General features: G+C 50.8%; 1 protein-coding gene across 1 annotated transcript; it reads left to right on the top strand.

Annotated features, from left to right (window-relative positions):
- Positions 1 to 1,964: 1,964 nt before the first annotated feature.
- On the top strand, positions 1,965 to 9,334 carry LOC307085221 (LIM/homeobox protein Awh-like; the record flags this gene model as incomplete). Its single annotated transcript, XM_079749915.1, has 6 exons — positions 1,965 to 2,144; positions 6,111 to 6,313; positions 6,857 to 6,965; positions 7,385 to 7,505; positions 7,979 to 8,196; positions 8,987 to 9,334. The coding sequence occupies 6 exons, from the start codon at positions 1,965 to 1,967 to the stop codon at positions 9,332 to 9,334; spliced, it is 1,179 nt and encodes a 392-aa protein (XP_079606041.1).
- Positions 9,335 to 11,726: the final 2,392 nt, after the last annotated feature.

Raw genomic sequence — 11,726 nt, forward strand, 5'->3', positions numbered from 1 at the left:
ATCGCCACATACCACACATAACGGACTTGGTGCATGTGACTCACCGGTCTCTATAAACCCATATTTTAGGTACGACTCGTCATACTTTCGATTGAAAGACCCTTTCTTTTTCTTTGCGGTTTCTTGCTCATTTTCGTCAGTGGGTCTTTTTCCCCCGCTACCCCTTCCAAAGAAACTTTCTAAACACGTCTGTTTTGAGTTGCTCATTTTCGCAGTTTAGCTAACTTAGTGTGACACTACTGTTGAACTGAACACGTGAAGTTAGCTGCCACTGAAGCCAATACGTGTTGGGGGCGGGACAGACAGACAGTTATGCCTAAGAAAAGAAGTTAAGACCTTGCCAATAATGCAAACATGTTATATACAATCTAACAACTGCATATAGACTCATGGCATGTAAAAGAGTGACAGTATTGCGAAGTAAATTGAGTTTATTAAGTATGCATGCATTTTGCATGAATTTTTTTTTTTTTTATTATTATTATTTTTTTACTCATGTCGTAGCCTACGAACCTACGGCCCGGTTAGGAATGTCCCGCGCCCCGGTACCGGGCCACGGCCCGGTGGTTGGGGACCGCTGTTCTAGAGGAGGAGGTGCCGGCGCTGGTGTTTGAACCTGGTGTCCCAGAAGTCCTCTTCAACAGCTGTTATCTAATTGGTCCCTGGGGGGCGGGTCACATCACAACCGTCCTGCTCTCAGCCAATCAGAGGCCTCGGCAGCAGTTTACCGGGACCCCTGGGGTCCTTGTTTACGGGTGTCGAGACGTTGCCGTGGGCGACCGGGAGCCAAGCCCCGTGCTCCCAGGTGTGAGTGGAGGGGGAAACACCTGACATCAGGTAAAACAGCATCACACGGAGACCAGCAGGAAAGAGGTAGGGACACCTTAACTATAACCTGTTAACTATAACTAACCTGTTAGCGGAACCTGTTAACTATAACTACCCTGTTAGCTGAACCTGTATTCTACTAATCACCCTGTTAGCGGAACCTGTTAACTATAACTAACCTGTTAGCAGAACCATCTATAACTACCCTGTTAGCTGAACCTGTTAACTATAACTACCCTGTTAGCTGAACCCTCTTTAACTACCCTGTTAGCTGAACCTGTATTCTACTAACTACCCTGTTAGCTGAACCATCTATAACTAACCTGTTAGCTGAACCTGTATTCTACTAATTACCCTGTTAGCTGAACCCTCTATAACTACCTTGTTAGCTGAACCTGTTAACTATAACTAACCTGTTAGCTGAACCCTCTATAACTACCCTGTTAGCTGAACCTGTTAACTATAACTAAACTGTTAGCTGAACCTGTTAACTATAACTAACCTGTTAGCTGAACCTCTGGTTTATCTCAGCCTGTTCCCAATGCAGACTGTAGAGTCAGAGTGTGTAGAGTCTGGTGTGTGTCAGTGTGTAGAGTCTGGTGTGTGTCAGTGTGTAGAGTCTGGTGTGTGTCAGTGTGTACAGTCTGGTGTGTGTCAGTGTGTACAGTCTGGTGTGTGTCAGTGTGTAGAGTCTGGTGTGTGTCAGTGTGTACAGTATGGTGTGTGTCAGTGTGTAGAGTCTGGTGTGTGTCAGTGTGTACAGTATGGTGTGTGTCAGTGCAGAGGGTGACATGCTGCTGGCTGATGTTGCCGTGTGTGAGGGTGGGCTGTGAGCCGACACGGTGGTCAGACACGTGGTCACATGGGGTCAACTAACCCCACTGTCAACTGCTAGTGCTCATTTGACCAGCATGTTCACTCTCACTTTGAACACACACACAGGAACACACACACACACAGGAACACACACACACAGGAACACGCACACACACACACAGGCACAGGAGCACACACACACACACACAGGAACACACACACACGAACACTCACAAACACCGTGGTGTCTTTAAATAGCAGCAGGTGTGTGTGTGATTATGAAGGGGTTTTAAAGTGTGTATGTGGGTGTGTGTGTGATTATGAAGGGTTTAATAACTCCTCCCATCCCTCCAAGGGCGATGATGACCTCAGCAGACCGGTCCCTGGAGGACATCCTGTACGGCCGGCAGCCGCACGGCAACGGCCCGGAGACGATCGGCAGCCGTGGCGATGGAGACGCAACCAAAAACGTTTGTCAACACTGGGCCACACCCTCCCACTTACCTGCTGTCAGCTCCACCCCCCTCTCTCCACCCCCCTCTCTCCACCCTCTCTCTCGCCACCCCTCTCTCTCTCTCCACCTCTCTCTCCACCCCTCTCTCTCTCCACCCCTCTCTCTCTCCACCCCTCTCTCTCGCCACCCCTCTCTCCACCCCTCTCTCTCCACCCCCCTCTCTCCACCCCTCTCTCTCTCCACCCCTCTCTCTCGCCACCCCTCTCTCCACCCCTCTCTCTCCACCCCCCTCTCTCCACCCCTCTCTCTCTCTCCACCCCTCTCTCTCCACCCCCCTCTCTCCACCCCTCTCTCTCGCCACCCCTCTCTCTCTCTCCACCTCTCTCTCCACCCCTCTCTCTCTCCACCCCTCTCTCTCTCCACCCCTCTCTCTCGCCACCCCTCTCTCCACCCCTCTCTCTCCACCCCCCTCTCTCCACCCCTCTCTCTCTCTCCACCCCTCTCTCTCCACCCCCCTCTCTCCACCCCCCTCTCTCCACCCCTCTCTCTCCACCCCTCTCTCTCTCCACCCCTCTCTCTCTCTCCACCCCTCTCTCTCTCCACCCCTCTCTCTCCACCCCTCTCTCTCTCTCCACCCCTCTCTCTCTCCACCCCTCTCTCTCCACCCCTCTCTCCACCCCTCTCTCTCTCTCCACCCCTCTCTCTCTCTCCACCCCTCTCTCTCCACCCCTCTCTCTCCACCCCTCTCTCTCTCCACCCCTCTCTCTCTCTCCACCCCTCTCTCTCCACCCCTCTCTCTCCACCCCTCTCTCTCCACCCCTCTCTCTCCACCTCTCTCTCCACCCCTCTCTCTCTCTCCACCCCTCTCTCTCCACCTCTCTCTCCACCCCTCTCTCTCTCTCCACCCCTCTCTCTCCACCCCTCTCTCTCTCCACCCCTCTCTCCACCCCTCTCTCTCTCCACCCCCCTCTCTCCACCCCTCTCTCTCCACCCCTCTCTCTCCACCCCTCTCTCTCCACCCCTCTCTCTCCACCTCTCTCTCCACCCCTCTCTCTCTCTCCACCCCTCTCTCTCCACCTCTCTCTCCACCCCTCTCTCTCTCTCCACCCCTCTCTCTCCACCCCTCTCTCTCTCTCCACCCCTCTCTCTCTCCACCCCTCTCTCTCTCCACCCCCCTCTCTCCACCCCTCTCTCTACCATCCGTCTATCATAGAAGCTGTTTGAACGGTGGACCGGGGCCCTGGTCTAGAGTAGAGCTAGGACCTGGTCTAGAGTAGGACTAGGACCTGGTCTAGAGTAGGACTAGGACCTGGTCTAGAGCAGAGCTAGGACCTGGTCTAGAGTAGAGCTAGGACCTGGTCTAGAGCAGAGCTAGGACCTGGTCTAGAGTAGAGCTAGGACCTGGTCTAGAGTAGGACTAGGACCTGGTCTAGAGTAGGACTAGGACCTGGTCTAGAGCAGAGCTAGGACCTGGTCTAGAGTAGAGCTAGGACCTGGTCTAGAGCAGAGCTAGGACCTGGTCTAGAGTAGAGCTAGGACCTGGTCTAGAGTAGGACTAGGACCTGGTCTAGAGTAGGACTAGGACCTGGTCTAGAGCAGAGCTAGGACCTGGTCTAGAGTAGAGCTAGGACCTGGTCTAGAGCAGAGCTAGGACCTGGTCTAGAGTAGAGCTAGGACCTGGTCTAGAGCAGAGCTAGGACCTGGTCTAGAGTAGAGCTAGGACCTGTTCTAGAGTAGAGCTAGGACCTGGTCTAGAGTAGGACTAGGACCTGGTCTAGAGTAGGACTAGGACCTGGTCTAGAGTAGAGCTAGGACCTGGTCTAGAGTAGGACTAGGACCTGGTCTAGAGTAGAGCTAGGACCTGGTCTAGAGTAGAGCTAGGACCTGGTCTAGAGTAGGACTAGGACCTGGTCTAGAGTAGGGCTAGGACCTGGTCTAGAGTAGGACCTGGTCTAGAGTAGAGCTAGGACCTGGTCTAGAGTAGGAACTGGTCTAGAGTAGAGCTAGGACCTGATCTAGAGTAGGACTAGGACCTGGTCTAGAGTAGGACTAGGACCTGGTCTAGAGTAGGGCTAGGACCTGGTCTAGAGTAGAGCTAGGACCTGGTCTAGAGTAGAGCTAGGACCTGGTCTAGAGTAGGACCTGGTCTAGAGTAGAGCTAGGACCTGGTCTAGAGTAGAGCTAGGACCTGGTCTAGAGTAGGACCTGGTCTAGAGTAGAGCTAGGACCTGGTCTAGAGTAGGACTAGGACCTGGTCTAGAGTAGGACTAGGACCTGGTCTAGAGTAGAGCTAGGACCTGGTCTAGAGTAGGACTAGGACCTGGTCTAGAGTAGAGCTAGGACCTGGTCTAGAGTAGGGCTAGGACCTGGTCTAGACTAGGGCTAGGACCTGGTCTAGAGTAGAGCTAGGACCTGGTATAGAGTAGGACTAGGACCTGGTCTAGAGTAGAGCTAGGACCTGGTCTAGAGTAGAGCTAGGACCAGGACCTGGTCTAGAGTAGGACTAGGACCTGGTCTAGAGTAGAGCTAGGACCTGGTCTAGAGTAGAGCTAGGACCTGGTCTAGAGTAGAGCTAGGACCTGGTCTAGAGTAGAGCTAGGACCTGGTCTAGAGTAGGACTAGGACCTGGTCTAGAGTAGGACTAGGACCTGGTCTAGAGTAGGACTAGGACCTGGTCTAGAGTAGGGCTAGGACCTGGTCTAGAGTAGGACTAGGACCTGGTCTAGAGTAGAGCTAGGACCTGGTCTAGAGTAGAGCTAGATCCTGGTCTAGAGTAGAGCTAGGACCTGGTCTAGAGTAGGACTAGGACCTGGTCTAGAGTAGGACTAGGACCTGGTCTAGAGTAGAGCTAGGACCTGGTCTAGAGTAGAGCTAGGACCTGGTCTAGAGTAGGACTAGGACCTGGTCTAGAGTAGGACTAGGACCTGGTCCAGAGTAGGGCTAGGACCTGGTCTAGAGTAGGGCTAGGACCTGGTCTAGAGTAGAGCTAGGACCTGGTCTAGAGTAGGACTAGGACCTGGTCTAGAGTAGGGCTAGGACCTGGTCTAGAGTAGAGCTAGGACCTGGTCTAGAGTAGGACTTGGTCTAGAGTAGAGCTAGGACCTGGTCTAGAGTAGAGCTAGGACCTGGTCTAGAGTAGGACCTGGTCTAGAGTAGAGCTAGGACCTGGTCTAGAGTAGGACTAGGACCTGGTCTAGAGTAGGACTAGGACCTGGTCTAGAGTAGAGCTAGGACCTGGTCTAGAGTAGGACTAGGACCTGGTCTAGAGTAGATCTAGGACCTGGTCTAGAGTAGGGCTAGGACCTGGTCTAGACTAGGGCTAGGACCTGGTCTAGAGTAGAGCTAGGACCTGGTATAGAGTAGGACTAGGACCTGGTCTAGAGTAGAGCTAGGACCTGGTCTAGAGTAGAGCTAGGACCAGGACCTGGTCTAGAGTAGGACTAGGACCTGGTCTAGAGTAGAGCTAGGACCTGGTCTAGAGTAGAGCTAGGACCTGGTCTAGAGTAGAGCTAGGACCTGGTCTAGAGTAGGACTAGGACCTGGTCTAGAGTAGGACTAGGACCTGGTCTAGAGTAGGACTAGGACCTGGTCTAGAGTAGGGCTAGGACCTGGTCTACAGTAGGACTAGGACCTGGTCTAGAGTAGAGCTAGGACCTGGTCTAGAGTAGAGCTAGATCCTGGTCTAGAGTAGAGCTAGGACCTGGTCTAGAGTAGGACTAGGACCTGGTCTAGAGTAGGACTAGGACCTGGTCTAGAGTAGAGCTAGGACCTGGTCTAGAGTAGAGCTAGGACCTGGTCTAGAGTAGGACTAGGACCTGGTCTAGAGTAGGACTAGGACCTGGTCCAGAGTAGGGCTAGGACCTGGTCTAGAGTAGGGCTAGGACCTGGTCTAGAGTAGAGCTAGGACCTGGTCTAGAGTAGGACTAGGACCTGGTCTAGAGTAGGGCTAGGACCTGGTCCAGGTCCGGGGGGCTGTCCAGCGGTTCCTAGCCCCCTCTCCTTTTGTCTCCAGGATGGACACGCCCCCTCCTTCCAGGAGCCAATCCTGTGTGCGGGTTGTGGCGGGCGGGTCGTGGAGCGCTTCTTCCTATTGGCCGCTGGCCGGGCGTGGCACAGCGCCTGCCTGCGCTGCTGCCAATGCCATCGAGAGCTGGAGACAAGCCCCTCCCTCTACTGGAGGGGCGGCAACACCTACTGCCAGCAGGACTACTGCAGGTCAGCCCCGCCCCCTCGCACCGCCCGTCATCAGTCGCCATGGCAACCCCAGCGTCACGCAGCAGCGAGGGTGGTTGATCCCCCGCCCGAAGGCTCTGGGTTCAATCCCCAAGGTGTAGTTCAAAGAAGTCTGTTAGCGAAGTTCCGCTAAGTAGCTGGCATCAGGCCGCTAAGTAGCTGGCATCAGGCCGCTTATTAGCTAGCATCAGGCTGCTAATAGCTAGCATCAGGCTACTAAGTAGCTAGCATCAGGCTACTCAGTAGCTAGCACCAGGCCGCTAATAGCAAGCATCAGGCCGCTAAGTAGCTAGCATCAGGCTGCTAATAGCTACCATCAAGCTGCTAAGAAGCTATCATCAGGCTGCTAATAGCTACCATCAGACTACTAAGTAGCTAGTATCAGGCTGCTAATAGCTAGCATCAAGCTGCTAAGAAGCTAGCATCAGGCTGCTAATAGCTAGCGACACACCGCTGACTCCTAACCCTGACCTTTTTCGTTTAATGAGATCCTAACTCAGCGGAGGCGTGTCTCTTCCTGGTCAGGCTGTTTGTGATAGGTCGATGCGCTCGCTGCCAGCAGCCAATCCCGTCGACCGCTATGGTGATGCGCTCGGGAGAGTTGACCTTTCACCCCCACTGCTTCTCCTGCCAGGTGGTTATAGCTCTTATACATGTGTTTGTTCTTAAATGTTTCACATCTAGGTTATATTTTTGTTTGTTTTTTATTTTAAGTTTTAGTTTTATATGTATTATTTATATTTTTTAAATGGATATAAACATTATAAATAATAAATGCATGTTTTACATTCAGATTCTGTATGCCTTATGAATCCTAGGAAATGGTTCTGCTGATGATAGAGATCAATGTGTCAAAGTTAAGCATCATAAATATAAGTACAATCAAAGTAAATAATGCCAATGAAAATCAAAAATCCATCACTTTTCAACACTAGTACACACACAACACGTTTATGTGTTCTAACGATATGCTTCAACTACTATTATAATAAAGCATGCATTACTTTAATATGACGTTATCTACCCTGCGTCATAAACCCTTTGTCTCTGCAGGAATGTGACATCACTCTGCTGCCTGGCAACCTCTACTTCCTGCAGGGGCGGAGCCTTTACTGTCAGTCCCATTACCATGGCAATGGCAATACACCCCATAATACTACAAGTGGAAAAGAAGGTGTTTGTGTGTGTGTGTGCGTGTATGTGTGTGTTTTTTTCATTCCTTAAATGCAAATAAGATTTACACCTTTGAAGAGATTACTCACCGCTAAAATCTGAGATGAGAAACAGCGCCCTCTGTGGTGGGACCGGGTCCTGGTCTGTACTGGGTCCTCACGTGACTCAGGAAACCAGCAGCAGCATCAATAAAGCTCACCTGGAGCCGCTTCAGATCAGAGCCTCTGAAAGACTAATGAAGTAGAACAATACGTTGGATAAAGTAGAACAGTACGTTGAATAAAGTAGAACAATATGTTGAATAAAGTAGAACAATACGTTGAATGAAGTAGAACAATACGTTGGATAAAGTTGAACAATACATTGAATAAAGTAGAACAGTACGTTGAATAAAGTAGAACAGTACGTTGAATAAAGTAGAGAGACAAGGGATTTTAAAACCAAATTTTTCCTCTTTTCACCTCCTCTAAAAAGGGGAGGAGTCTGCCAGCAGCCCAGAGTCGCGATTGGATGACAGGGGGGAGTCGGTGGCCGGGGGGCGTGTCCGCCGGCAGAACAAGCGAATCAGGACGTGCTTCCGCAGCGAGCAGCTCCGAGCGCTGGAGTCGTACTTCGCCCAGAAGCACAACCCGGACGGGAAGGACTGGACCTGCCTGGCCCACAAGACCGGCCTGCCCAAGAGGGTCCTCCAGGTACTGGCTCCTCCCCTTAGGGGCTACAGGCTCCTCCCCTTATGACCACAGGCTCCTCCCCTTAGGGGGTACAGGCTCCTCCCCTTAGGGCCCACAGGACGGCCTGCCCAAGAGGTTACTCCAGGTACAGGCTCCTCCCCTTAGGGTTACAGGCTCCTCCCCTTAGGGGCTACAGGCTCCTCCCCTTAAGGTCCTACAGGTAGACTGCAGGCTCCTCCCCTTAAGCACTACAGGTAGGAGGAGGGTTTAGCTCCCACGCTACAGTCGTGGTCGCAGGTGGCCATTGGCCTAATCACGGCTCAAGGATCACCTCTGACCTGTGATTGGTCCAAACTGTCCTTGTCCTCTACCTCTTATCCCTCTGAGCAGAGCATGAAGAGAGCGATACGACCTAGTCTTCATACTCCTGACTCATCAGAGGGTGGAGCAGGACATTGGCCCACATGACTGGAGGGTGGAGACGGTCTCCAGGGGCCCCAGCCAAGCGTCTCCTCCTGATTGGCTGAGAGTCTTAATGAGCTGCTTTAAACACTCTGCAGGTTGCCATGGTGACACCACATCTTCCAATGGTGTAGATTGGATAACCATTCATAATTCATTCATTAATCAATCATTTGGATCACGCTTTGTAAATCCCTCAAAGTATTTTACATAGTGTGTGTGTGTTTGTCTGTGTGTGTGTGTGTGTGTGTGCGTGTGTTTGTCTGTGTGTGTGTGTGTGTGCGTCTGTTGCTGCGTGTGTGTGTGTCTGTGTGTGTGTGTGTGTGTGTGTGTGTGTGTGTGTGTTCAGGTGTGGTTCCAGAATGCCCGAGCCAAGATGAGGCGCTCCGTCTCCGTTGACGACTCGCCCACCGCCTCCAGGGCCGAAACCATGGCAACCAGCCCCCCCTCCCTCTCCCGCTCCCCCCTCTACTCCACCAGCACCATCGACCAATCACAGCTCTCCCTGCTTACCAACCCGCTTGACGTCCCACCCCCCGCTGACCAATCAGGGGGTTCCAACCACTCCTTCCTCCTGGACTGCAACTCCCAGGGTGCACCGGGGTGGAGCCCGCCTCTTGGGGGCTTCCAGGAAGGAGACGAACCAATGGGGAGAGAGGGATTGTGTGATGTCACCTTGAGACACTTCTACAGTTAGATTCATGGGCGGAGGCCTCACCCCTGACTCCACCCTCTGTTGTCCCCGGGCGGAGGCCTCACCCCTGACTCCACCCTCTGTGGCCCCGGGGCGGAGGCCTCACCCCTGACTCCACCCTCTGTGGCCCCGGGGCGGAGGCCTCACCCCTGACTCCACCCTCTGTGGCCCCGGGGCGGAGGCCTCACCCCTGACTCCACCCTCTGTGGCCCCCGGGTTCAGTGGTGATCCTCTGGTTCATCACAAGTTTGATTTGTGTGGTGTGTGTGTGTGTGTGTGTGTGTGTGTGTGTGTGTGTGTGTGTGTGTGTGTGTGTGTGTGTGTGTGTGTGTGTGTGTGTGTGTGTGTGTGTGTGTGTGTGCGTGTGTGTGTGTATGTGTGTATGTGCGTGTGTGTGTGTATGTGTGTATGTGCGTGTGTGTGTGTGTGTGGGGGGGGTGTGTGTGTGTTTGTGTGTGTGTGTGTGTGTGTGGAGTTGTGTGCGCGGAGGTGTGTGTGTGTGTTTATGTGTGTGGAGTTGTGTGTATGTGTGTGTGTGTGTGTTGAGTTTTGTGTGTGTGTGTGTGTGGAGTTGTGTGCGTGGAGGTGTGTGTGTGTGTGTATGTGTGTGTGTGTGGAGGTGTGTGTGTGGAGGTGTGTGTTTATGTGTGTGGAGTTGTGTGTGTGTGTGTGTGTGTGTGTGTGTGCGTGTGTGTGGAGGTGTGTGTGTGTGTGCGTGTGCGTGTGTGTGTGTGTGTGTGTAGAGGTCTGTGTGAACACAACACAGACATAACCTTCCTATTTCTCCTCTAAATGAGGACCTCCACGTGTAAGGAGAAGGGCTCTGAGAGGACCTGCTGCCCAGGGCCGTAGGAATGACTTTAACATCGGGGGGGACACATATCGGAAACCTGACAGATCCGTTAATGGTTTGAACAGAAATATGTCATAAATGAACTACACTGAAAAATTCCCAAATACATTTTATTCTACTAAAAAGATACATTTGTAAATGTAAATGAAAACACATTTTGAATGGCAGTAATGAACTGATAAATATCAAATCAATTCTTTAATTGCTCAATCATCCAGTTTTTTAGAATAAGAAGCGGTGACAAGACGCTGTGTTGCGCTTTCAAAATAAAATAAAATATTTTTCTATAAAAATTATACCGGGGGGATAAAAACTCCTACGCCCCTGCTGCTGCTCCTCTGCAGCCGCCCGGTGGGCCCTCCAGGCCAGCTTCTCTCTGGTGGAATCCCTTCTGATGGATAAATACTTAAGTTCCATCAGGCTATATACTTAAGTTCTGTTAGGATAATTACTGAAGTTCTTTCAGGCTAAATATTTTTGTTATGTTAGGCTAAATAATTAAGTTTTGTTAGGCTACATAATCAAGTTCGATTTGGCTAAATACTTAAGTTCTGTCAGGCTAAATATTTTAGTTATGTTAGGCTATATACTTCCACAAATTTTAAAAGAGAAGAGAGAAGATCACGTAATGTTGCAAGTAGTTGTAGCAGTAGTAGTAGTTTTGATGCTGTGAAGAGATTAACAGGTTGGTAGTTTGCAAGATGATGTATACTGTAAACCTGATGTTTCTTGCTGATATTATAGATTTTGTAGAAATCTAGCAACATGTGCATTATTACCAAGTAATATCAGTACATATACATGATTTGTAATGTCAGTACAAATCCATGATAGGTAATGTCAGTACATATACATGATTATTAATGTCAGTACATAAACATGATTCGTAATGTCAGTACATATACATGATTAGTAATATCAGTACATGAATAGTTTGTTTCTGCTCTGTTGAGTGAGTTTTATGACCAATAGAAAACACATGTGCCCTAGAAGTGACTCCTTAGTCTACAGTAGAGTAAAGTGTGAATAAATAAATCCCTGATGTTGTGTTGGTGGCCTTCACTCTCTCCTGCACATATCATCCCACGTTTCAACTGACACTTTGATTCTCTCACTGAGGACAATTCTTACTTGGTGGAAAGGTGTTACCTGGTGAACAGGTGTTACCGAGTGGACAGCTGGTGGACAGGTGTTACCTAGTAGACAGCTGGTGGACAGGTGTTACCTAGTAGACAGGTGTTACCTAGTAGACAGGTGTTACCGAGTGGACAGGTGTTACCGAGTGGACAGATGTTACCTGGGTAACATCTGGACAGGTACAGTACAGGTCCAGATAATTCTTCAGTGTTCTGACAGGTTACCCTCTGTGTAGACTACCAGCCAGAAGCAGCTGATCATTTAATTAACATAGGAAGCCTAATTATCACAGCGCTGAACATTTTTCCAAATTATCTGTTGCACTCGTTCTGAATAAGCGATACTCGGAGCACATTAGAAACCTTGGAATGTATTTAAAAGCGTATCCCCTCGCATGAGGAGGAG

The sequence above is a fragment of the Pollachius pollachius genome (genome assembly GCF_949987615.1).
Source record: "Pollachius pollachius genome assembly, chromosome: 13".
NCBI lineage: Eukaryota > Metazoa > Chordata > Actinopteri > Gadiformes > Gadidae > Pollachius > Pollachius pollachius.